The 27,455-nt window shown below is 38.8% G+C and overlaps 2 protein-coding genes across 3 annotated transcripts in view; both read right to left on the bottom strand.

Annotated features, from left to right (window-relative positions):
- Positions 1 to 434: 434 nt before the first annotated feature.
- On the bottom strand, positions 435 to 22,438 carry LOC120553166 (chloride anion exchanger-like). Of its 2 annotated transcripts, XM_039791274.1 has the most exons (19): positions 22,183 to 22,438; positions 21,849 to 21,988; positions 20,338 to 20,448; positions 19,394 to 19,554; positions 19,142 to 19,306; positions 16,746 to 16,898; positions 15,188 to 15,270; positions 13,903 to 14,050; positions 13,373 to 13,486; positions 13,156 to 13,233; positions 9,289 to 9,384; positions 7,396 to 7,502; positions 6,258 to 6,327; positions 6,056 to 6,148; positions 5,868 to 5,963; positions 4,660 to 4,881; positions 3,680 to 3,734; positions 1,995 to 2,128; positions 435 to 732 (listed from the first exon to the last, which is right to left on the bottom strand). In XM_039791274.1, exons 1-19 carry the CDS (start codon positions 22,308 to 22,310, stop codon positions 712 to 714), a joined length of 2,175 nt encoding a protein of 724 aa, XP_039647208.1. In that variant the 5' UTR covers positions 22,311 to 22,438; the 3' UTR covers positions 435 to 711. The 2 variants fall into 2 exon arrangements, with proteins under 2 accessions (XP_039647208.1, XP_039647209.1); XM_039791275.1 differs by lacking the exons at positions 21,849 to 21,988; positions 22,183 to 22,438 and having other exon boundaries at positions 20,342 to 20,552.
- A 3,294-nt stretch (positions 22,439 to 25,732) lies between these two features.
- Positions 25,733 to 27,455, bottom strand: part of LOC120553165 (chloride anion exchanger-like) — a 20,246-nt gene continuing 18,523 nt past the window's right edge. The window contains exons 19-21 of the mRNA XM_039791272.1: positions 27,221 to 27,366; positions 27,059 to 27,118; positions 25,733 to 26,165 (exon numbers count right to left, since the gene is read on the bottom strand). Of these exons, the coding sequence (XP_039647206.1) occupies positions 26,145 to 26,165; positions 27,059 to 27,118; positions 27,221 to 27,366 (227 nt within the window). The 3' untranslated portion in view covers positions 25,733 to 26,144. The remainder of the gene's footprint in view (positions 26,166 to 27,058; positions 27,119 to 27,220; positions 27,367 to 27,455) is intronic.

Here is a 27,455-nt window from a genome sequence, read left to right as displayed (position 1 = left end):
GTAATTCTTCTCATGTTTGACAGTTTGCTTTTCAATCAGAGCCACGGTTGGGACTAAGGAATGCCATGTTTTTATTTTGTCTGCTGTAGTTTGTGTATCCTCCATCAGGGATTAGCTGATACTTTGGCAGCTGTTGGTCCTCTTCAGGTTCTATTGCTTTTAACTTTTCAGTGTTTGTTTAGAAAAAAATTATTCTTTCAAACCTCACTCTGTATCTCAATATTTTAAGTGCACTGATGTCTCACTTTTTCAACTACATACATTTAGTTTGTTCATGTACCGGTTTAAAAATCTCATAAGTTGTCTTTGAAAAACCTGCAGATAGTCAAAGTGAGGGCTGGTTTTAACCATCTAGATGCCGCACATTTGTGGAGTATTTAAGATATACTTGATTGACATAAACAATCACACATACAACATCTTGTTACCCCAAATTCTTGAAAATCCTCGTTTAATCTTGAAAATATATTGCATTTATCAACCAGTGAGAAAAAGGACACTACAGTAGTAACAACTCATGGGACAACAGACTGGATTGCCCATACAAATTACATGAACTTCAATAGAGTTTTACCTAAACAACATTTCAAAATAAAACTCGCTCATACAAAATATTTGTTTTAGTATAGTGACAGTAGATTATATGGTACAATATTTTTAACATTTTTATGTGGTCTTTTTGAAAGGATCCTTCTGGAGACAGTTGCTCTTCTAGAGTTTGGTATCTGCTAACTGCAACAACAACAAAAAAGAGTTGTAATAGTTATGAAGTAAGAAAAAGGAAATTGCTACAATACACAAGATGACTCACAGACATCTACTCCAATAAAAGTTTCTTGTGTTACATAACCTTTTAGTTTAAAGCAGGGGTCTTCAACGTTTTTTAAGCCAACTAACTAAGAGTGAGATGGAGCAGGGACCCCCTACTACATACATTGTATAAAATGAAGTTACATATTGGCCTACAATAACATGTAGGGCTGCCTAAAGCCTTTATACATACCCTTTTTTGCATAGAATACTAAGCTTTTTAAATAGCCTACAAATTGTTGGCATGATTTTATGTTAAAACATACCTGCGGCACAGTAAATGCTCAGGATTAACTATCTATGGATGGGGACTACCTTACCTATAGGCCAGTAGGCCTGTCCTCAGTGGGGATTTATATTGGCTAAAATATATTTGATTTGATAAAAATTCTATTATTAACAATAACTTGGAGCCCCCCCTGCATTGACTTTGAGGACCCCCTGTTGAAGATCCCTGGTTTAAAGACATAAATGGTCCCCATACACCCACGGTGGATATCGTTGCTGTCCGGCAAAAACCTTGTATGTGCAAAATCGTTGGGACGTTCAGACTAATTTGAAAACATTTTCTCGAGCTATTTTTCTCAGGCGAAATCACCTCATCTGTTTACATTTCATGTGCGATTGCCATGAAATCTGCTGTGGATATTCATGGTTCCCATTGGATGAGTTCTATTTTTTTATGTGTTGTGATTTGATTATAATTTCACAATCAAGTGTTCAATTATCCCCCCCGCGACCTTTCTTCTAGTTCCACCCTGAGGCTAAACCAGATATGTTTAGCTCCATGACTCATGACCAGACTCAAACAGAATATATAGATTTTGCGGCTCTGTGCGGAGCTTAGCACCGCCCATGACGATTGTGATTTAAAGAAATGCCAATAAACCAGAGCACGTTTTTCTCCCATCCCGGAATGCTGTGTGGACTAGCCAGACCTTCCTCCGGTCCACAGCGTGTCCATAGTCCGGCAAAGCGAGACTATACTGTAGCCAACCATAACACACCATCCTTTATTGTCTTACGCTGCTGGTTTTGTGTTGTTTATTGCTATTCAGTTGTTTGGTTGCTGTCTGTTTTTCTGTGTTACTTTATAATGGTGATTTTACACTTTAAATAAATTTGATTGACTGATTTATTGAGAAGCCCAGTACAGAAAGGAGAATATAAATAGTTTCCCTTACCACCGCGCCTCTACTTTTGCCCTTGTGTTTTTCAAGCACATGCAGCATGGCGTCATGAAGGGTCAGGTAGAACATGGAGGTCACAATCTCGTCATCGAAGAACGTACAGCTGCGTAGTTTCTCCAGGACGTACGCTGTCAACACATGAGAAGCATGTTTTCACAGGCAGTATTACTCACCTGATGTTCAGTGTACATGTGTCCTCATCAGCGGTGGAAGAAGTATTCACATCCTTTACTCAAGTAAAAGTACTAATACCACACTGTAAAACACTCTGTTACAAAAAAGTCCTGAATTGAAAACGGTACTTCAGCAAAGGTATGTAAGTATCATCAGGAACATGTACTTAGAGTATTAAAATTAAAATTTCTCAATGCAGAAAAATCCTCACATTTGAGAAACTGGAAACTATCCAAACAGTTCTGTCATTCAATTCAGTGTTTAATCTGCTAATCATCTCAGCTGGACTTGTAGGCCTGCATATTCAGCGGTGGAATGTAACTAAGTACATTTACTCAAGTACTGTAATTAAGTACAAATGTTAAGGTACTAGTAGTTTTCTTTTCATGCCACTTTCTACTTCTACTGCGCTACATTTCAGAGAGAAATATTGGACTTTTTACTCCACTCCATTCATCTGTTACAGCTTTAGTTGTTTAACACATTAAGATTTTTGCACACAAAACACATGAAGTTTGTAAAAAGTATATTATAAATTAAACTGCCTAACAATATATAGGCCTGCATCTTTTCCAGTTTTTAAAATGTGAGGAGTACTTTTACTTTTAAAACTTTAAGTACATTTTCCTCATGATTCTTACATACTTTTACTGAAGTAACATTTTCAATGCAGGGCTTTTACTTGTAACAGAGTATTTTTTACAGTGTGGTACTAGTACTTTTACCTAAGTAAAGGATCTGAATATTTCTTCCACCACTGGATATATTGTTAGGCAGTTTAAAAATCACACAAGTTTTGTGTGCAAAATTCTTAATGTGTAAAGTAACTAGTAACTAAAGCTGTAACAGATGAATGTAGCAGAGTAACTAAAGTAACTAGTAACTAAAGCTGTAACAGATGAATGTAGTGGAGTAACTAAAGTAACTAGTAAGTAAAGCTGTAACAGATGAATGTAGTGGAGTAACTAAAGTAACTAGTAACTAAAGCTGTAACAGATGAATGTAGCGGAGTAACTAAAGTAACTAGTAACTAAAGCTGGAACAGATGAATGTAGTGGAGTAACTAAAGTAACTAGTAAGTAAAGCTGTAACAGATGAATGTAGCGGAGTAACTAAAGTAACTAGTAACTAAAGCTGTAACAGATGAATGTAGTGGAGTAACTAAAGTAACTAGTAACTAAAGCTGTAACAGATGAATGTAGCGGAGTAACTAAAGTAACTAGTAACTAAAGCTGGAACAGATGAATGTAGTGGAGTAACTAAAGTAACTAGTAAGTAAAGCTGTAACAGATGAATGTAGTGGAGTAAAAAGTCCAATATTTCTCTCTGAGATGTAGCGCAGTAGAAGTAGAAAGTGGCATGAAAAGAAAAAACTCAAGTAAAGTACAAGTACCTCAACATTTGAACTTAAATACAGTACTGGAGGAAATATACTTGATACATTTCCACCGCTGGTCCTCATCACTGACTCTATTGGATTTTGTCCTTTTAAGAATAAAACTCACCGTCACAAGAAACAACGTAAACATCCACATCAACACGGAGGAAGTCTTTGAGTGTCTGTGGAAAATAAGAAATAATCCCACGTGTGTTAGTATATGAAATATAGAATTACACATGCAGCCGATGAGTGATAATTGGCTACACGTTAATGCAGATTGCCAGTGTTCCCCACTTATTTGTGATGTTTTTGCATACAGTGGATTTTCAATTCCTTTTTGACTATCTTGGTGTGGCAGGGTGGATAAGATAAGATAAGATAAGGTAAGTCTTTATTGTCTCCTATAGGAGAAATTCATCTTGGGCATTCGAGAGGAACGAAATGGCGACACATCGCGCATAAACACACAATAAACATACAGTTGACCTACATAGAAACATAATCATACATTATCTCATCCAATGCTTCAATGAACGTCTAATAGACCCCCTCGTATTGCACTTCATTTTGATAATGATTGCACATTTCCCGTTAACTCATGCCGTGGTCAATAACTTCTGTATTGCACGATGCCCAGTTGCATAATACCATATCAAATATAACATGGGGTTTTGTCTCATGGCAGGTTCATGTTAAGGTCTTTCTAAAACATGTTCCATTTTTCTGTCACAAGTTGTTATTGCTGTATAGTGTTCACCATATTCTTATTTTTTGTATTACATCCATTCCTTTATTCATTTGATGTTCTGAACACTGTCTTAAAGGTCTCACCCAAGAAAAATCTGCTGCAGAGGAAGCAATGTCTTTTACTCATTCAGTTTTGATATATTTGGAATAAACAAAATAATTTCTGCCAATAGACACACCATCTGCATCAACAGAATGTTACAGTCTTGGAGGGAAATGTGTCTTTTTGTAATTTATACATCTATTGAATACACAAAAAAACGATATACCACACTGAAAGACAGGAACAATTCCATAAAAGCATAACAGGGGCTCGTTAAGCTTTAGCATGTGGAGGCCCCCTGAACGACTTGTTACCGTTTTGAGTCCCTTCAGAGCAGAGATGTCCAGGAAGGAGACAGCAGAGAAGTCCAGCACCAGACTGTGGAGGTCCACTCTGGGAACATTGATGTTAGCGGGAAGCTCGGCGCTCCAGTCCAACCGGAACGGGAGGTCTTTGGAGTCAGAGGGCAGATCCAACTCCTCCACGTTCATGCAAAACTCATCAGTCATCTGGTCTACTAAATCCCTCACGCCTCTCTGGTTGAAAGATGTAGGAAAGTAGGCTTAAAGCGTTTTGGAAGAACATGTTGAAGCACTCAACTGGTGGAGTGCTTCTAGTATATTAAAGGGTAACTTCAAGCTGGACCTTATTTTTCTTTTTTGTGTCTAAGTGACTGATGGATACAACAATCTTTCACATTGGTCCAGTATTAAGCAAGATCGGCAGTCTGCAAATTAAGTTACAACGTAAGTTAATAGGGCAATTGCGCACCTTCAATTTACGTCCACAAAAAGTATTCGTTTTGCCATTGACAGGCTGACAGATTATTAAGTATTATTAATAATAAGTATTATTATATAAGTGTCTGACAACATTATGGAAAGGATTCCTACAGAGGTTGACCTTTTCTGTTAAAGAGTAAGATCCTTTTTTTAAACATAAAAACATCCACCAAATAGTATCGCTTAACCCACCAGACTCCATTTAAATAAACAGTAATTTTATCATCGTAAAACACACTTCATTCAAAGTCAACAGAAACTAAATTAAACTATAAAAGCCATTTTGGTTCGTCTTTCCACTTTGCCAACAATCAGCACTCTGGTTTGGTTGACCTAAACACATAATTGACCCATTTACATGTGAAAAATATGCTTTCTCTACACACGCTAAAGGGATTGTTTAATTAAATGGAGTCTGGTGGGTTTCGCGATAGCGATCTCGGAGCGGAAAGGATTTTACTCTTTTAAAGTATTTCTTTAGGGATCCTTTCCATAATGTTGTCAGACACTTAGAAGAACAATCTGGCCTGTCAAAAAAAAGCACTTTTAGTGGACAAAATTTATGATGCACATTAACCCTATAGGGTTACAATGCAGCCTGGTTCACGGTTACAGCGTTGTCGCTCAATACAGGACTAATTTCAAAGATTGTTGTTCCCATTAGTCAATTACACACAAAAACATAGGCAAATAGGGTCCAGGTTGGAAAAAAAAACAGTAGTTACACTTTAAGGTCTCACCTCTGTAATGGCATCATCCTTTTTCTGCAACAGTTTCTTGATTTTCCTCAGAGCCTTGTTCCTCTTCCTCAAAACCCTCAGAGGGTTAAATCCAACCTGGAACAACCACGTGTAGGCATTACATTTATTTTCGGCGAAAAAAACGTATTGAAGCAGAGGATGGCGGAGATGTGTCGTAGGCTACATACAGCTTCTACAAGCTTGTCCCTGAAGAACTCAATGTTGGCGAAGAAGATAGGCGATGGTATCCTGAAGATTTTGACTCCCTTTGGTTCCAATATCTGAGAAAAGAAGCATTATGATCAAACAAATGGCATTCAGAAGGATATCTCGAACGGAAACCATTCAACAGTGTTTACCTTTTGTTATGTTTTCATTGAACATACTTACATGCAGGTAATCTTTGCGATCTTTGTAGAGGTCGGTCCCTGGGATGTTCGCCAAGACAGAACAGCGGGGGCTAGAAAGAAATGATTAGGTTCTTGGCCACAATACTCGTGTTTTTCAGATTAAAAAATATATATATATTATCTGTAATTTTACTTTATCGTTCTCATAAAAGACACTAAAAGGGAACATCAGTCAAAGATAAGACAAGTATTTGTACATTAAATATCAGAGATCTACAGTAGCTGATATTTAATGTGGTTGGATCACGGGAACCAAAAGTGTGGGGGGGAGTGACAAAGGGGCAAACTGCTGTGTTTTTTACTCCACCCAAAAAAACATTTATCATCCAAAACCTTTTCTAAATGAAGCCCCAAACCGATTGTGTCCAGTAGAGTCTAGTTGAGCCGGACCATGCCGTGGAAAGTGGTGTTTTTTGAGCTTGACCCAGACTAGGGACTAAAAATCTGGATTTTGATCATTTCTTCTTTTCCATCTCCATCTGTGTATTCAGGGTTTTTCCTGCATAGAAGAATCTTTGATGCCCCCACCCCCAAAGAGATTTTAGCCAGCCCCAAAGGAAAATCCCCAGCACCAAGAATTGTGAATAAAAACAGCTATTAAAATTCTCTCTGAATGTGTTTTAGAGCAATTTCCAAACAAGCAGCACATAAACTTGAATATGAGAGCTAGCCTCAGTTGTATCTCCAGAGTCAGGCTGTCAGACTCTTCTGGGGATTTATTTAAATATTAATGTTATTTTTTGTAATCAGTTTTGTTAATTGGGGTTTATTTACTCAAGCATAATATACATTTTTGTTTATCAAATTGTCAGAAATAACAGGAAATGCATAGATTTCTGTCAAATAAGGTTACACAGACTCTTTGTCTTTACTGTACACAGACCGATCATGCTTACTGCCCCCCCCCCGAGGCTCATTCTGAGTCAGGATAAACCCTGGTATTGTTAGTCCCCAACTTTATGGAAGTGCAACACTAAATGGCTGGAGCGCCTCTTTAAAGGGACAGGCAGATTTACACTGCTCTATGCTGCATAATTCATGTAAATTAAATGAAATGAATACTATAGTTGGGGTGTTGACATGAAGTAGTAGAAGTAAATCCACTATCATGTCATTACAATTGAGTCCTGAAGACGACAGTGAGCAGCTCCACCCCCAAGCCCAGCACCAGACCAAGATCCAGTCCCAGCAGGATGGCGCCCAGACATGTTCCCACCCACACCACCTGCAGACAAACACCCGACGGGTCAACCACTGAGAGAGAATAGACTAGTAAATAAGCACGTTTTAGTTTAGTTTAGTTTAGTTTATTTAGCAGGACAATGTGCAGTTACATTAAAAAGATGGCTGCACCAGATTTAGCATTATGCTACTTTCCATCTGTAGTCCTAAACAGGATGCGATTTTACATATCCCTGCATCTGCTGAATTATTTTTATCCCCAGTGGGGGACAAAATGTCTCCCCCCCTCAGTCAATGGGATCAATGCTACTTCACCAATAGAGCATTATATACCTAAAATAGATAGCCTGGTCTCACAGAATTCCATGAAATAATCACGAACTGTTAACAGCGCATTATGTGGTGGTGAAATGTGTGAAAATTCCTTGTGGCCACCACGAAAACAGTGCCAATGTAAAGTCAATGAGAAGATGACGTAGCATTAACAGTGTCTACGGTAGCGAGTAGTATGAAATCTGCGTAGGGAGGTTGGTTGGGGTGGTGGATGGGTCAAACAACACAGGACTTTCACCCAGGAGACCGGGGATCGTGTCCCGTGTGTCACGTTTCCTAAACCCAACCGTCGCTTTCTTCTTTTACTAAATCCAACCGTCCCGTTATTGTCCCGCGTCCCGTTATTGTTTTCCTAAACCCAACCGTCCCGTTCTTCTTTTCCTAAACCCAGCTGTCCCATTGTTGTCCTGCGTGTCATAGAAACGTAAGCCCACCCACGACCTTTTCCTTAACTTAAGGGGCCGTGTTCATTTCACGGAATTCTTTCGTGGGCCCATCACGGAATTTTCGGCGATTCTGTGAAACTGCCACAGATTTTGAGTTAAGGGGCCGTGTTCATTTCACGGAATTCTGTGAGATTAGGTTGCAAGTAGAAGTATTTGAAACTAAGTAAAGTGCTGTAAACAGTAAACAGTCTATAGTGCCATAGAACGATAAAATCCAAGCAGCAGTAGCTGGTTGTATTTAGCCGCTACAGAGCTCCAGGGCGCCGGCTACCAGCGGCAGTTGTTTAGCCGCCAATAGGTGACTGTGAGCTGGGTACAGGCACCATCAGATGACGGTCCTTTCAGGGGCCGTGGTAGTGGAGTTTAGCCAGAAAAAGTGAGCGTCATGGGGTGATGACAGTTAGGTTTAGGCATTATGTTTACAACATGCTAAATTAATTGTGAGATTACTTTCCATTGAATATTGAAGTTTATAAATAAACGTTTTGGCATGGCTGGCCGAGTGGCACTATATCCATGGAATTGAAAGGGGGATTTCATTCTTGTATGTTTGGTTTTGTTGTGCATGATCAAAAAACATCTAGCCTGGGAAAACCCTGACGAACTTCCAGCAAATTTGAGATTTGCTCTGCAAGTCAGTCTGGCCAAGAGCCCATTCAAGCCCATTTCCAATTTTTCCAAATCGAGGCACCAATCACAACCGTTGAGGCGGGCTTTACACGATGACGATAGTGCAGCGACGGCGAGCAGCTTTTTGTTTACATTCAACATGACGGCCACCGCTTCTACGTCATCCAGATCGTTGGTCTGATTGGTTGAGGGACTATCCAATTGCGCCCAGAGGTATTTGAGCGGCGTCCGTTGGTGACGCCCCTTTGGAAATGGGCTGTGGATGAAGCTTGCCCAGACCCACTCTCAGTTACAACTGAGAAGGTTCTGGTGTCAACCAGGCTAAACCCCCCCCCCCCCCTCTGTTTTTTTGTAAAATCGCACCCTGCACGTAAATACTGTACATCTTAGTTTTGACAGAGAGACATTTGGAACACCTACACATTCTGGTTTGTCTCTCCTCCACAGGTACAGGATTTCTCTGAACTGCATCAGCATGCCCTTCAGGTTGACGATGACCAGGGCACCCAGGACAGACTGGAGTCACGTCAAATGTTAAAAAATAAACAGACTTTTAGACCTATAGATGTACACAACTGAGCAGGGCTAAAACTAACGAGAATTTTCATTGTGGATTAATCTGTTGATTATTTTCTTTATTAATGGATTAGTTGTTCGATCTCTAAAATGTCAGAAAATGGTGAAAAATGTCGATCAATGTTTCCCAAAGATCAAGATGACGTCCTCAAATGTCTTGCTTTGTCCACAACTCAAAGATATTCAGTTTACTGTCACAGAGGAGAGAAGAAACTAGAACATATTCACATTTAACAAGCTGTCAGAGAATTTTGACAATTGATTTAATAGTTGATAAGTAATCGATTAATCCAGGGGTCTTCAATGTTTTTTAGGCCTAGGACCCCTTAGCTGAAAGAGAGAGCGATCAGGGACCCCCAACTATAAATATTGTATAAAAATTTAGTTGCATATTAAACTGGAACAGATGGATGAAAATGGATATATTATTTAAACATAATTTTTTTAAAGGTCCAATATGTAATATTTGTACTGTAATAAATCCAAAAATGACACCAATGCCTCATCAGATATTAAGGAAACATGTTAAACTGAAATACTATCTTTTCTGACAACAATGCTAATTTCAGTATTTTTTCTTTTTGAAATTTACATTCCGTGACGAAATTTATGTTTATGTTTTGATCTGTGTGTTGTTATCAACGGCCCAGTTTGACAGCCAGGCCGGGTTGCCAGATATACCTGTAAAAACGTAAACCCAGCGCGCTACAGCTGTAACGGTAGTACAGCCATGAAAGCAGCACACAAACAAACAGGATCAATGGAGATAGATTCTACCCGACCTAAAAAAAAGAAAACAGCATGTTTCTAACAGTTGCGTGACCAGAGACATAACAACCCCCTGGTAAATATTGGAGATGTATTTGAAAGATGGAGACAGTTAGATCCCAAAAGGACGCAGAATTGGCTTATTTTCTCCTGAACCGGTAAGCATAGCTTCAGGCTATTTTATCACAGCTACTAGGGACGGGCATTTTTTGTCATTTCAACATTTGTGTTCTCACATTGAATTATATGGCTAGAGTACCCGAGTTGGTTACTCGCAAAAACAATTGAGACACAGCCAGTAAAGTGATCCCGACTGGTCCTGGCTAACGCCGCCATGCTAACCCTGCTACCTGCTAACGTTACCGGAGAACCAGGCAAGCAGCCCACGGCTGTTTACAGCGTATAGCCTCGTCAGCGGCTGGAGCCGACAATGGGGGGTTATTTTAAGCCACGAGAGGGGGGCTGTAAATCGGAAAGAGAGGACTGTGAGTTTGCAGTGTGTTTAGCGATTTTTGCCATAATTCTAAGCCAATGAAGTGTGTTCCGTCGGTAAGGTAGTGGTATTTTTAGCGTTTCGTATTGTAATTCTAAGCCGAGGAAGTGTGCCTGACTGGCGTGTGGAGAGGACAGTGAGGTTGTTGTGTTTTTAGCGGTTCATACTGTAATTTTAAGCCGAAAAAGTGTGTCTGTCAGTTGGTTACAGAGCTCCGCGTGAGCACGGGCTTTTATGACTGTCAATATAGCCAGCATATAACGTTAGCTACTCTGCTGTGCTGTGGAGTAATGTCTGGCTATGTGAGAAAAGTGTCTAGCAACATTGTTGTGAATTATGCGGTCTCAGCCTGGCAACCCCCGTGAACTTCGAGTCTGGGCAGGAGGGGGCGGGGGAAACGACTCTCCAGTATTTTGAATTGGTAGTGCAGTAACTATTTTAACCGCTAGCTGCCAGTATTACACACAATATTACATATTGCACCTTTAAGTTAAACATACAGGCAAAGTAAATCCTTAAGCTTTATGGTAAACTGTATCTGTGGATGGCTAACAATGGCTACCTTACTTAGTAAGCGTATCATCAATGTTGTGTAAATTAAATGTTTTTTTTGTACGAATAGGACGATTAATTTTTGCTTATAATATGTTGGATTAATGGTAATGTATATTTTCAGACATATTATAAAATAACAAACAAACAAACTTTCAAATAATATACAGTATTTCAAACAATAATTTGGCGGTCCCCCTGCAGTAACTCTGAGGACCCCTTAGGGGTCACGGACCCCCCAGTTAGAGATCTCTGGATTAATCAAATTAATCTTTGCAGCTCTACAAGTGAGTTACGACATGACAGAAAAGTTTGAAATCCTCTTTCCATATGAGGAACATAAAACAGAACAAATGTAGGGACCTGCAAAAATACAGCTAAATAAATACAAAAGTGTTGGTCATACATGAATAAATGGTTTTTCATTCATTGACTGTAAAAAATATTTCATCTCTGGGTCAATTCAACGAAAACTAAATTTCCCATAATCCTTTGTTTTGATGTGACTTGTAATGTATTTTTCTGACTGGGTCAGAGATCACTAGCTAGGTTGGGAAATGGGATAAACGAGGAAGTCTGAGACGACATGGCTCCATGAGAGCTCGAAGCACGTTGGAGAGAGAAAAACATTAATTGTTGACGTGACTGATGTTTGTAGACTAAAGTAGCCTACTTCTAAAGTATTGGCACAAGTATCATTTTGTAGCTAACAGTCTTGTGCAAGTCGCAGTTTGGTAACTTGTTATCCTGTAGTTTTTAAGTGAAGTTCAGGCAGGTTAGCCGCTTTGTAAAAGTGTTAAGTGTTAACTGTAAAAACGTGGAGTTTAAGCTAGCACCCTCGGGAAAGACAGTCGGCTGTAAACGCCAGCCGCAGCTTTCACTGAGGACCGAGGGCCGCGAGAGACGAGGAGTTGGCTGGAGGACGGTGCTAGCTGTGGCTACTGCCTTGTGAGGAGGGACTCCGCCGCCGGACCTGGTGGCCACACAGACGGGTTGCCTGCTGAACCTTGCCTGCAGCTGTCTCATCAGCCCAACTCGTTGACTCTACTCATTTGTTCGCGGATGGGATGCGTGAGTAACAGAGGTGTTTCTATCAGAAGGGGCCCAGCGGTTAAAAACCCAAGCACTTGGTTATATTCTGAACGCTTAAAAAGGTTGAACTTGTTAAACCCCAAATTAAAATTCCATTGACTGGTAATTGTTTTAAAATAGGCCTATATTTCACGTTAGAGTGAACTGTTTAATATTTGACAAGCTAACGTCACCTGAAGCATTGGTTAACTCTGTGTGTTTTTGTGAGAGAAAGAAAATAGTTTATTTCGTTTTAAAGAGTTCCTATATACGTGAAATTTAAGTCTACTATAGTTTCATACTTAAGTGAAAAGGGTTAAAGGACATTTGCTTAAAACTCTTTGTAGCTATTACTTTCTTTTAGGGATTTCAAGGGTATTGGCACTGGTTTTGAGTTTTTTTGGAGACTGTAAAGCGCCAGTAAATACATGTACTGTATGTGTAACATAAAGTGATATCTTGAAGAGAAAAACATGAGAAAAATATTCAAATATAACACAGAGAAACCAGATTAGTAAAATAAATTTCTTTTTGTTATACATACTTTGCATTTCATTTTTACTAACGTCTGTAGACATTTAAGATACCTTACATTTGTTTCTGGGGAAATACCAATATAGCTCATAGTGTGAGTTATGCGGTTCCACAGTGGAGGCACTTTTTTTGATTATTTCTGTATAGTTACTTATGCCTATAATAACATCTAGGCTACTTGTGAGAGGCGATTTAGTCAATTCACCGTCAACTGCTAAGCACACAAGGAAGGGGTCACAAAGAAAATGACCTACATATTGGCGTAAGCCATACATTACAGAGGTGAGTCTCACCCTGGGAAGCGGCTCCAGCAGGAAGCCAAGTGCCACAGTTACAATCATCGCTATCATGGCTGAGATCAGCCCTGCTATCTGCATTTGTAAAAAAAAAAAAAAAAAAAAAAGGTTAATGTTTCATTTCAACATGCCATTATAGGGGGGAAAAAACATCACATAAAACCAGATTGTAATTTTATATATTATTTATTTATTTTTAGTTTTGTTTTCTGACCTGTGTCTTGCCTCCCGAGCTCTCCTGCACAGCCGTTCTGGAGAGTGCTGTGCTGGCTGCAAACGACCGGAAGCTTGCACCAAATATGTTGCTAACCCCAAATGCAATTAGCTCCTGGGATGGAACAATGAAAAGTTAAGTTACCTCTCTGGCATTTTTTTATTAGATTATTTTTTAGGGCATTTCTGCCATTAATTGATAGGACAGTTGTAGACAGAAAAAGGGGGGAGAGAGAGGGAAGACATGCAGCAAAGGGCCGCAGGTCAGATTCGAACCCTGGGCAGCTGAGGTAAGGACTGAGCCTTGGTACATAGGGAGCGTGCTCTACCTGGCATTTTGACCTTTTTTTTTTTTTTTTTAAACATTAAACAAAAGACATTTAGGAGTTATTCCTACTTCTGGCCATGGTTGTGCTTGTTAATTTGAGATTCAAAACTTGCAGAAAGAGTGAAAATTGGGCTCACCGTGAGAAATAATTAGACAGGAGCAAAAAACGCTTGGGTTTCAGAGGGTTAATATATGTAACTCACCTGGTTCCCGTCTATGGTGTAATCATGTTTAATAGAGTAGACTTTGGCCACAGAGAAGGCAACAGCAAACCCCACTATGGCTATAGGAAAAGCCTCCACTGCACTCTCCTGGAAGACTTCCATATTGGGTGCAATGGGAGACTCATACCTGAAAGATAATTGTGTTTAGCTGTGCATTTATAGGACCTGAACAGTGGTCAAAAGTAGCTAAATATATTTCAAGAACTGTGCTGAAAGGGAGAGTTTTGATTTTTTTAAATTGGGTTGTATGGCGGTTGGCATGGCCCCCCCCTTTGGAGAAGCAGGCACGGAGTCCCGGGACGGAAGCTAAGCAATGTACTGCTGTGGACGGGGGCAGCAGCTAGACGTGTTTTAGCCACCTAAAAAAAAAAGACTGTGGTGAGTGTCCTCATTTTAGGTGTCTAAAATACATTTAGCCATAGGTGTGGATTTCAGGGGTGATGCAGGGGATATGTAACCCCCAATATTTAGAAGATGTAGATTTGTCCCCCTCAAAAAATATGATTGGTTTTGGGTCCACGTGACGCTTTTTAAAAACTTTTTATTTTTTATTATTTAAGAAGGATTTTAAATCCAGTGCTTTTACGTGAAGAATTTTGTACATTGTGGTAGGGCTGGCCGATATGGGGAAAATCAAATATAATGATATTTTTGACCAAATACCTCAATATAGATACCGCAACAATATTGTAGTGTTGACTATTAGTGCTTTCACAAAATATTTACACAATGACATTTTTTATAACTAATCATCAGTAATGTGGATATAATGACTAAGTGGGTAAAGGAAAATAATATCATGATATTTTTGACCAAATACCTCAATATAGATACTGCAACAATATTGTAGTGTTGACTATTAGTGCTTTCACAAAATATTTACACAATGAAATTTTTGATAACTAATCATCAGTAATGTGGATATAATGACTAAGTGGGTAAAGGAAAATAATAGAACAGTTACAGCAGTCTGGTAAGTTCAGAAAATCACATCACTTTACTGTAATGCAGCCTTGAAAACAAGGAAAAGACAACACTTATGTCATATCACGATATTACAATATCCAAAATCTAAGACGATATCTAGTCGCATATCACGATAGATATAATATCGATATATTGCCCAGCTCTACATTGTGGTATTGGTTGTTTACTTTAAGTTAAGGTGTTTCTTCAACCACTGGATCTGAATTACCTGACAAATCAGCAGGCATCTTGATTTTGACCTATAATCTACTGATGACATGTAGAACTTGAAACTTACCCACTAACCATTTTGCCAACCACGTCGACATCATATGTCTTCTCGAAGTTGAAGCCATAGGACACGCCACACGCTATGATAGTCTGTGTGAGCAGGAAAGACACCAGAGAGACAGACAACTCTCAAATCCCAGTTATCAGAGCTTCCTTGAATGCCACGATCAGTGCAGGTTTTTATAACTGCATTACCACACTAGATGGTGTTAACTAACAATTATACAACAAGTAGCTCCGACCAGACGATCTGATTGGTCAACTAGACCTTTAGAACGTGCTCAAATAAGCATGACAGCACACCCAGAGCCACTTGGGCACACCTGGCGCATCACTTAAAATATCACTCCGCCATTTCTCTCTGTCATTACGTAGTTGAATTAAAAAACTGTTTAAAAACATGTGTATTCATCTAAGTAATGCAGGAACCACAGTGGATCACACAAAAGCTCTCCAACTAGTATATAAAGTGATTAATGGGATTAAACGACTTATTTGTTACAACACTCTGAAGTTAACTTTCACTGGATATGTTTGGATCAGTTGTGTTGACAGCGCTATCTAGAAAATAGCTGCTAAATGTGATATATATATATTTTTTTTTTCATGGAAGTACAGGAGCGATCGATAAATTATTTTTTACAGGGACAGGAAATCTCTGTTTGAAGTTTGCGGACGTTTAGTATCTAAATCTATCCATGGAAAAAATATTTTTTTCAGCAGATATCTTAGTTATAAAAGGATAGAGCTAGCAAAGCAGTTTGGTGTTTATATTTGCGGTAATTATTCAGTTTGGGAAATCCCACGATCTCTACAAAGCTAACCTTAGCTTAAGTTGACTGTCTGACTAAACAGGGAGGGACTAGAAAATCGTCTCTGTTGCTTTTTTTTTTTTTTTCAATATGAATACAGTTTATAACTTTTATTTTGTTGGTAACCATTGTATAATTGCAATATTACACGAGCGGGTCTGATTTAACGTCCTATTATTGTCACTTAAGTGATGCTTAAGAACCGCTTGCTTAAATAAACTGTGTTATACTTGGGGAAAAGGTTATAATTAGGGTAGGCATAGTTTTGAACAATTATGATTCCAATTCCGATTTTTGCTTTAGATTCTTGTTCTTATCGATTCTCAAATTCCATTCTTTGAGGGATGGACTTGAAACGGTTCATGTGCTTATTTCACAGATAATTTTGTGTTTTGTTTTGATTCAATGGTCATTTACAGCTGTACCGTGCTTTTTCAATGTAAAATGAAGCCACCTTACTGTGCCCCATGGCTGCAACATAACGAGTGCCTGGAAGTACAGTGGCTGGCCACTACAGGAAAAAAAACTTGCGCCTGTTAAAATTCGAACCGATTATCGGGTTTGACACCAAATTTTCCAAATTATTCCAATTAAAAAATAAATAAATAAAAAATAAAAACAATTCCATTGGAATCATAATTTTTGAAACAATTCCAAGTTGAAACCGGTTCTCGATGCTCAATCCTAGTAATAATGTAAAGTATGATTTGTAGTTAATACGATAAACTGTGCAGGAGTAGTATCTTCCCTCACCGTGATAACCTCTATGGGGATGGGGACAGGCAGCTTGGCTTTGTATCTGTCATTCAGCTCCTTCACAATGAACACCACCACCATGATCACTATGGACATCACCAGGTCACAGATGTTGGTTGAGGTGATCTGGACAAATATCTTCTCCAGGGTCTGCGCAAAAGAAGCAAACACACTTTACGTAGCACTTTGAGCATGACTCAAAATGTATCATTTAGTTTTTCAGTAAGGTCAAATTCCAAAGAAAACCACGTGAAGATAACATAGAAATTATCAAAAGCTCATATACCGTATTGGTTGGAATATAAGATGACCCCCCCGCCCCCCCTCTTTCAAAACTAATTTTTGGAAAAATACTTTTTGAAGACCAAATCTTGTTTTTATAAAGAAAATAATTTTATTTGAAAATAATATCTTTTTAGATAAGTGTGATTTAAGTTTCACATTTAAATTAACAGTAAATATTTCCAAGGCCTTCAGTTAAGTGACTGCTCTGGTAATGGACATCCCATCATTCCGTTTTTCAGCGGCAAGCAGCGGCGTAGTCTAGTTTATTGTAGTGGCTATACTTCCAAAGCGTTTGTTCAGTTTGCGGTAACATTACTCGACCTGTATTTGCAAAAAACAAATCGCTAAAGTGAATGTTTTTTCACAAAACGATGTTGTTACATATCATTGCACATTTTTAAATGGGTATATGGAAATTCTGGACACTGAATGAGTATTCTTGTCTTTTGTTGTTATATGTGTATCATGTCTTTTGTAGAACCAAACACATGGAGGGTTGGTGGTACTTGACTTGTGCTTAATATATTTGGTACCCATAAAATCGCACGTGGCCCCAGCCATGACCATTTGAAATGGTCTAGAACCGCCACTGCTGACCATTTAAAAGTTGAAGCTAAATTGCTAACTAGCTACCTGCCAGTTTAAGCTGGCTACCTGTTTACGCTTGCACTCAGAAACTGTGTTGCCAACTCTTCTACAAGAAGATAAACTATTGTCTGGTCAACAAATGAGTTTTCAGAAGATAACAATGATAGCTTGTGTATTAAAACTTTAGCTTAAAGCTACATTGTGTAAGAATTTCTCCCATCTAGCGGTGAAATTGTTTAACCCTTGTGTTGTCCTTCGGGCCACAGGGATCCGTTCAGTTTATTTGACGTTTTGTATTGGCCTGGCGTTGAGCTTTGGGTCCCCGGTGACCACTCGCCTCATCTCTTCCATCGGGGTCTCTCGGCAGTTGACATGAAATGAAAAAGGCCCCGGGGACCCCGAAGCACAATGCCAGGCTAACACAAAATGCAAATGAACTAAACAAGTCCCCGTGACATGAAGGACAATACAAGGGATATGACAACCAACTGAATATTACTTTCTAGCCCTGCCCATTTCGAGCGCGTTGTAACTCCTACGGTGGCCGAACCCGAAATTAGCGACGACTTCGTCCGTGAGTGTTCCTTCCAGTGTAATAATAGTTTGACGTTATTTTGGTACCATTTAATTGCTAACATCAGCTATCATGTTCCCAAACATATGCAAGCTAATGTTAATGTAAAGTATCAGTACTATCGTTATTCTGTATATTTTACAAGATTAATAGTGTAAGGCGATGTTAACAGCGTAGGAGAGAAGCAACGGAGGTTTGTGTTTTTAATATATTTCTCTGAACAGTATGAACAATGTCAATGAAACCAGAAGTATCTTAGTATCTCAATCGTTTACATGCAGCTGTTCTAGCTGTAGCTAGTCGGTGTTACAACTCTATTACGTGAGTTGTCTGCCAGGGAAATCACAACACATATGATTACGTTCATGTTACAAGGTAGACAATCCTTTTGATCTAACTCTTGACAAAAAAGCAAATGTATTGTATTTATGTAATGTATTTTTTCAAAATGTCAAACGATGATGAAAACATTGGATGTGGTCCATATTTGCTGGTTCCAAATATACAGTTGCACAGATAGAATACAGAATAAACATAACTGTCAGATACTTCCTGGTAGGGCTGCACAATTTATTGCAATTATATCGAAATCACAATATGGACTAGTGCAAGATTCAAATTGCAAGGGGGGCGCAATATTTGTTAAAGGCAAAAATATGTGTCAAACCATTTTTAATTAAGTATTGTGGTGCTGCATAGACGTCCCAGCCTACAAATCATATCCCACAGACTCAAGAAAAATCTTTGTTTGGTACAGATCCTTGCAAAAATCACACTATTATCATTTAAACATTTTTTAATTTTAATATTTTTCAATGAAAATAATGATACAAAAATTATCATTCCCTCCAATATCGTGAATCATATCGCAATCGCAATCAATCAGTCAAAATAATCGCAATTAGATATTTTCCTCATATCGTGCAGCCCTACTTCCTGGACTTACATATATGAGAGAGAGTGGACCACTGATGCCTGGAACAGTCAATCCTAACACAAACTTGAGCTGGGACACCAGGATGTGGACAGCAGCGGCTGTGGTGAAGCCGGACACCAGAGTGTCGGAAAGGTACACAACCATAAAGCCCACCTGCAGAACACCCATTGCCAGCTGCATGGGGCAGAACAATAGAGGAAAAGAAGCTTGATTTGAAAATTCTTCCAAGTGTGGTATGGTATAACATGGAGTCAAATCTACCTGGAAAATCCCCATGAGAAAGGTCACAGAGGAGGCCACCAGGACTCTCTGCTGGTCCGGGGTCAGGCCCTCAAAGCCGGTGATGTTGGCCGGGGGTCCATTCTCTGGGACCAGGCGGGTCACCACAGCCCCCACCATCAGGCTCAGGACTGGGAAAGAGCCTGTATGAAGGTGGGTGTGGGGGGGGGGGGGGGGGCACTGTTAACCCTTGTGTTGTCCTTGGTTCAAATTTGACCCATTTTCAAAAACATTTACATCAGAAATTTCTTTCAACCAAATTGCCCAAAAATAACATGGATGTTAGTTGTATGGAACCCTTGCAACATTATTTGCAGGTAAAATTATTTACTTTACTTTCTTTGAATTTTGGGTGTTTTATTCAATTTTATAGCATTTGAAAAAAAAGTTTAAATGGTTTCAAAACAGTATCCTGCCTAAACATTGACATACAAGTCTGTGATCCACTCAACTTTCTCTGATCTCAACTAATACTCAAAATAATACATATTTTCTGTTTTTTTTAACTCAGAAATTAGGTATAATGTCATATAAATTAGGTTTATTGACCATGAATATAAAATGCGTTGAATTAAGTGACAAAAACGGTTTTAAAAAGCATCGGGAAAAGCGACAAATTCAATTTTGACCCGGAAGGACAAGAAGTTCATGGTCGACGGGAAGACAACACAAGTGTTAAGCCATATGACACCCAATCTTATCTCTTCTTGTCAAAATGATAAGATCCATAACTTTTCCAAACGGGCCTCTTTAAGTTATATGTTTATGCCTAATGACAGAAAACCTGTTTTATTACTTGGAGACAGTTTGTATAAACAAATATGGAAAATAAAAATAGTTTTGTCCAAAAGTGCAGCTGGTTTTCACTTGTCATAGAGAAAATGTATGTGAAAATATTGATAGTGGCTAAGCATTGCATGACCTACCTACAGATATGTGTCTTGAAGAACCGAGGAAGAAGTATGTCAGCATGGGGAAGAAAGCTGTGTAGAGGCCGTAGCTCGGAGGCAGCGAGGCCAGCAGAGAGAAGGCCAGACCTGAGTGGGACCACAGCAAAACAACAAACAAACAAAAAAAAACTAATTGAACAAACAAAAAGCCTATTTTTCTTCCACAAATAATGAGAAAACATTTAAAAAAATGTCTGCTAAGTTACTAAAAGAAGCTAATTCTGTGGCTGAATTAGCTCATTCTTGTTTTTCAATGTCAATATTAAAATAGATTGAAACTTCTGGTAGATAACATTTGGTACCGATATACATTTGACTACAACAAAAAGAGTCTACAGCCATGCTAGCAGCTCTGCTATGTAAGCATGCTAACTGTTCATTGTATTTTGTGTGTTAGTATGCTAACTTTTGCTAATTAGCACAAAATAGCTGAGGCTGATGGGAATAATTAGTTCTGCAGGTATAAACCAAAGTGTTGAACAAATGGAAAATTTGACTTACAGGGAGATGTTAAGGAAAAATGAAGGGATTATCACTTCTTTCTCAGGGAGCATGAGTTTGTTTACCACATTTAATTTCATGTCAGTCCATCCAATAGTTGTGAGGATATTTCAGCAACTGATTGACCAACTAGCATTGCTAAAAATACCCCAGTTCACAGTTTATGGCGTGAACTTAATTTATGGAAAAAAGTTTTCAGATACAATCTTAGGGCCACAGAACAGAGCCAACAAGTTCCCATGAGTTTGTGGAATCATGTCAGAAGAATAAATAACCAGTGTAGTTGGCTATCAAACACATCAATAGTAATCTGACAAATAATAATAGCCAATAAGCAGCACCAGCCCAAATATTAATCCCTATTGGTTTTGACCGGTGCCAAATGCCACCTGAGTTTACAGTTTACAGTTAGTTAAAGTTTACAATTATACTTTAAAGAATATAAGTGTTTTTCTATGTAACACTTTTTCACTTACCAGTATCTTAATACAGTTTGTAGTTATTACTATGTTCTTGTATTTAGCACCTTTTGTTTTTAATGCCTTATTTTGTATTTAGATGCTCATAATGATTATACAAGTGTGTTAAGGCTTATTTGTCGATACTGTGCATCTGTTCTTATACTTTCTTCTGCTGGTTGCAACTTTTTTATTTCCTTGTGTGGGATTAATAAAGTTTTATCTTAAGCCAAATCTCGCAATTGCATCAGTTATTTTAGTTGTTGCTACAAGCAGCCGTACGAGAAGCATACGTACGTACATACTGAAAAAATAAATTCCCTAAACGGGAGTAAGAATCTGATCGCACATTCAGTGCCAAATTCATACTTTACAAAGTTTTATTTACATTTTTAGGCGATATTCTTTGACAATGCCAATACAGTAGATGCACATACTGTATAAGTCTGTGTCGAAAGTTTTCTTATGGAAGCGTGGCCACCATCTTTCCCCAAGACAGACTCTGCCTCTCTCCGTCCTGCTCCTCACCTTGCATAATGGCCACCAGTCCGGTGCTGATCCCAGACACTACATCACCCAGCAGCCACTCTCTAACTCGGTAGATCCGCATCCAGCCGATGATGGGCAGAAGAGAGAGCACTGCATTCTTGGCACGTTTTGAATCGCAGCTAGATTTAACAGAAATAATAAAAAAAAGCTCTTGCACTTTGTCTACTAAAGTTTGCAACTTCAAAGAATTTTCCTTTTAATCAAAACCTCTATCATAATCAGATACTTATTTTGCAGTAGATTTCAAATCAAGAGTGCAAGTTATTAAGTCACATCAAAGACGGTTATCTCTAAACAACCGGGGTTCACTTACGTCAGATACTCTTTCACATGGTCCAGGATGGTTTTGCGCACTCTGTAGATTTTCTCATGGTCTTCAGCAAAGCTGTCCTCAGAGTACACAGGTCTGGCCACCGCATATTGTTTCCTTAAAGTCGCCATCCTCACACCTCAGGTGTCTGAGGAATCCCAGTATGTGAAAAGTTCTGGAGAAAGATTCCTAAAAGAACCTTTGCCCGTTGCTTTCCTGTGCGGTGCTGTGGACTATGTTAACTTATCTGTAATCTGAGATCAATCTCATCACTATGTCATGTTTATCTTTGCTCTATTCAATCATTAACACAGATTTATGATTCATTGTCTTGATATGTAATTTTCTTGTTTAGAAGTTTGCCTTCAGAATGATCTTAGTGTGCAAATCCAATGAGGCAGTAATCATAACTTCAAATGCATTAACTGAGCTTTAGTTTTCACACAATTAACACATAGAAAGCACAGTTTATCAATGAAGGAAAAGGAAGTATCTGTATCTGTTGTGTGCGCTCAATCACTCCAGTCAAAGGGACATTCCAGGTTGGTCACCTAAAGTCTGTCAAAAAAAAGAAGCAGTAGCTGTTTTCTTATATGAACTCCAGACAACGTCCAACGAATCAGGTGCAGACATTGTACGAAGTTTCTCTTTCACACATGATGGCACCCCTGTTACGTAGCCGGTTCGCCCTTTATCGACAGGGCCGACACCAAAATCGTCAGACAAATTCAAGGAACGAACAGAGACTCGCGGTGTAATATGAGTCATGTCCTGCTTTCTGACCGCTCACCCAGGGGCCACCCCTCACCTAAACAAAACAGAGGCTTTACAGTAGTTCCAGAAGTTCCCGAATCTCATCGTCTCTCCAGTTAAACCTTGTCATTGTCTTCTTTGTGTAAATTACCCATCTTCTTCAGTCTCTGATGTTTGTTTTCTTCCAGTTTAGCAACAGCCGCATGATAGAAACTTCATCAACACGCCCACTTACTCTCTGGGAATTCTCTGGACAATGAGCTGCTCTATTCACACATGGGCTTACATTACACTGACTTTGTACACGGGAGCTGGCAGGGTAAAGTCTGTTTAATGTCGTTCTCATATACAGCTCCTCTGGGTAATGTCTGGAATCAGTGTGCCTGATTCTGCACTATTAAATATTTTTTCAGAGCATTTAACTGTTGTGCTGACTTTACCTTATTTGAATGTCTAGACAAGTTCAGGGTTGCATTGCATGTGTGAAAGGGACTAGTGAGAGTAAGAAATTCAGCGGAGATACTTGGATGTAGTATTATACACCACCATTTCTTCAGTATGGCGACATTTTTCAAAGACAAATGTGGTTCCCACCATAATACCTGGCCTTGGACTGTGGTGACATCACTATTCAAAGGCATATCAAGGTTGAATTTGTCACTCAAAGTAGTATTACTGCATCAGGTGTCTGGCCAAAGAAAATTCTAAAGGTGCCATATAGATGAAAATCTTCAGCCTGATTGAGTGGAATATATGGAGCAGTAAACATAACATTTTACTACTAAAGGACTACAGGACTATTTATTATTTACTATTATTTTGAGTTTGCATTTGCTTTTTTTTGGTGCTTGTGTCCCCTGTTCTCAGATCTGGGGCCTGTTGCACAAAAGGGAAATACGGCTGTTGTTATCAAACGGAGAGAAAAAGCCTGACAGACAATAGCGGACCCACTGAATGTGTATGGATTTTAAATAATCTACTAGTCACTCAACATTGTGCTAACATGTGCTGGTTTTACTGTAAAGTGTCTTTTAGCCTACTATGTAAAGCACTTATTAATTAAATGTATTATTATTTAGCCTACTTTGCGATAAAAGTGAGCAGAGGGAATTAATGTTCCTCGGGAAATTTACCCCAAGGACTAGGCTTAATTCCAAACCCTTATTCATATTGCGAGAATATGTTTTACAACCATATGCACAAATCTCTACGAGCTATGTCTAATTCTAAATATCTTTCTACAATTAATGATCATACAGAACAAACATGACTGGGCAAAAACTCGAAAAATGAGAAAGTGACTTCAATACACACTGTAAGCATATCTGTAAAACAATGTAGCCTATTATTCATGTTTTTTTATTCTCACTCCCAAGCTCGAAGATGACAAGTGACAGCACCAAAATAAAATGATTAAGAGCTTTGAACACATTCTCACACGTTTGGTCAGGTGCCATAGTCGTCGATATTGACGCTAAAAGTCTCCACCGCTGCACGGTGTGGAAGGATCCCCCCCCCACGCGCCTCTCCGTGCATTTCTTACCATCTAAACAACTGCAATAGTAGGATTTAAATCAAACTCATGACAGCAATAGTGACAAGTAATGCATGTGAATTAAATATAAAGCGGAACACATTCGGAAGACAACGGAATAACTGTTGAACACGTTTATTTCAGATCAGAGCGGCAGCTGATTTAACGTATAAGACTCCAGGATTAATCTTAGCCTGCCTGTTAGCCTGCTCTGGACCAGAATAAATCTCCATGGTTACTTGGCTGGGTTTAATTCAACCTGCTTTTGTGCAACCAAGTCAAAGCTAAATTCATCCAGGATAACCTGAATATCCCGGCTTAATCCCTTATCTTGGTTTTGTGCAACAGGCCCCTGGGCTTTTTGTTTCTTATGATGCATCAAAACAATATAGTACTACCATTTCTTGCTACTACCAGTGTCACAGTGCAGTTGTAGGCCCCTATATGGTTTACTTTAAGGTTACTGTTAATATGGTCCCATATTCTAAAAAGTGACTTGTGCATGTCTTTTTTCTATTATAAAGCAGGTCTTAGTGCTATATAAAGATATAGATTTAATGTTAAAGTATGAAATTGCTCAATTCAGACAGCCCGTATTCAGATACTGTGCCTTTAAACGAGCCGTCAGGACTTCTGTATGATTGTGATGTCATAACTATACTACCTATAGGTAGAAAGTGCTGTTACAGTCATTTTCCCGGCTGCAATGAAGAGAGCGCAGATGTGGAAGACCCAGAAACACTGACCAATCGGAGCCGAAGGGGGGTCTTAAAGAGACCGGTGATAAAACGGAGCGTTTCAGAAAGAGGGTGAATATTCAGACGGATAGTATGAGAAAAATAATGTGTTTTTTAAACATTAAAGCATGTAATAAATATAATAACTTTTATTTACAGTATATTGCGCCTGTTACGAAACCCAAGGGCACTTAACAGAATTACGGCGGTAACCAAGCTAGGGGAGGTTGTAGGCTCTTTGAGGATGTCCAGGGATGTAGCATTGGGTTTGAACATTGTTGGAAACATTTGGGATAATGTAAGTACACAACTATAACATATATTAAACATAGGTATAGTTGTTTTTAGACATTTTAATGCAGAAATATTACATATTATATCTTTAATTAACAAACCAGGTTCCACACAGTAAGCCTGGTGCTTTTGGTGGCTGTTAGTAATCCAGCCTAGATGTCCAGTGAGTGTGTGTGACAGCCATTTAACAGTATGAGGCTAAGCTACCGCTTACAAAAAATACACAAACATTGAATGTCATTATTTTGAGTGATCAAATATTTATTTCAATATTTCAGCCACATATTCAGTCTTTTTCACATTGCTTTGGTCCCAAACAGACATTATTTTGAGAACAGTGTGCCAGATTTTCATTTATTCTCATGTCCTCTCAAAATATAACTATACAACATGTAAAATATATTGCACCTATATTTTCTACAAATTCACTATATACAATATAAAAAAAACAATACCATGAAATTAGTTTTGTTACATTACAGTAACTACTGTGTATGTAAACTTAGATTGTCAAATGTATAAAGTTAAAGCCATGTTATTCACTACCTCAGTGTATTGTACAGCATGATCTGTAAAATATTGACTCTTTTTGTCTTTGGTCTTTCTCTGTGTTTTCTCCCAGAAATCATCATCTTCTCCTTCAGAAGCTAGAACCTGGTTTCTGGAGCCTGTGGGTGAAAAAGGAGCTGGGTTTCATTTTTAGACACATGGAGCTATTAAAAATGTTCCATCATCATCACATTTGATCACATCACGGCGCGCCCCCTCCCTCTCCCTGCTTCTCTTCATAGTCGTCGGTTTCATCTACCAACCCTTTGTAGGCTGGCTCAGGTTTCCCTTGGACCAGCTCTGAGTTATGCTGCTATAGTTTTAGACTGCCGGGGGACTTCCTTTGACACACTGAGCTCCTCTCTCTTTCCATCTGTGTGCCATATATCCCAGTAATACTTATAACAGTAATACTTATTCCCCGGAGTCCTTATGTTTTCTCACCTTGCAGATTTACTTGGATTGTGGCGGCACCTAAATCGTGTCTCTAATCGTGTTTCTGATTGATGCCCTTCTACGCCCTGCCACTGCTACTACTATTATTTCTAGTAATAGATCTATTATCTTTATTGGTACTATAATTGCTAATGGTCATCATGCCAACTGCTATAATTATTATGAATCATAATTCTCCCTATCTGTACATCTGTATTTCTGTATATCTGTATCAGTGTCTCTGCATCCCAACGGGCAGCGGCAGATGGCCGCCCACCAAGAGTCAGGGTCTGTCTGATTTCTGCCTATAAAAAGGCATCTCACCACATGCATGCTAGTGGGAAATTGTGTGGTCTTTGTAAATTATAGAGTGTGGTCTAGACCTACTCTATCTGTAAAGTGTCCTGAGATAACTCCTGTTGTGATTTCAAACTATAAATAAAATTTGAATTAAATAATAATAAATAAAAATAAACCAATAGATGAGATGAAACAAATAGCCTGAAGTATAGGCCATGGCAAGGTAAAGGAGATGAAAGCCATCACAGGTTGCTCACAAATAAAAATGGAAACGTACATTTCTATCTCTGCTCCTCAAGATGCCTTCAGGGTGGTGCACTGTGACCGTTGTTCTAATCTGCAGAACAACAAGAAGAGTTAACTATTCCCAATATTGTGTTATTGTGTTGCTTTTTTTTATTTATTTATTTTTTACCAAATAAAAATGTGTCTTCTTTACCCTGTCAAAGTCAGATTTCTTCTCCGTGGACTCTGGATGTTTCTCGAGGATGTGCAGCATGGCGTCGTGCAGCGTCAGGAAGAACATCGACGACTGAACCTCATCATCAAAGAAGCAACAGTCGTGCAGTTTCTTCAGGATGTAAGCTACAGGTGATGAGAAGAGGTTAGTCAAAGTACTTCAGTCAGACGTCTAGCAAGGATTTGGAGAAAGAATTAATGAGGCAGTATAAATA

The sequence above is a fragment of the Perca fluviatilis genome, chromosome 23, assembly GCF_010015445.1.
Source record: "Perca fluviatilis chromosome 23, GENO_Pfluv_1.0, whole genome shotgun sequence".
Classification (NCBI taxonomy): Eukaryota; Metazoa; Chordata; class Actinopteri; order Perciformes; family Percidae; genus Perca; species Perca fluviatilis.
Note: the sequence above shows the minus strand (reverse complement) of the source record. Positions and strands in the feature narration are given on the sequence as shown.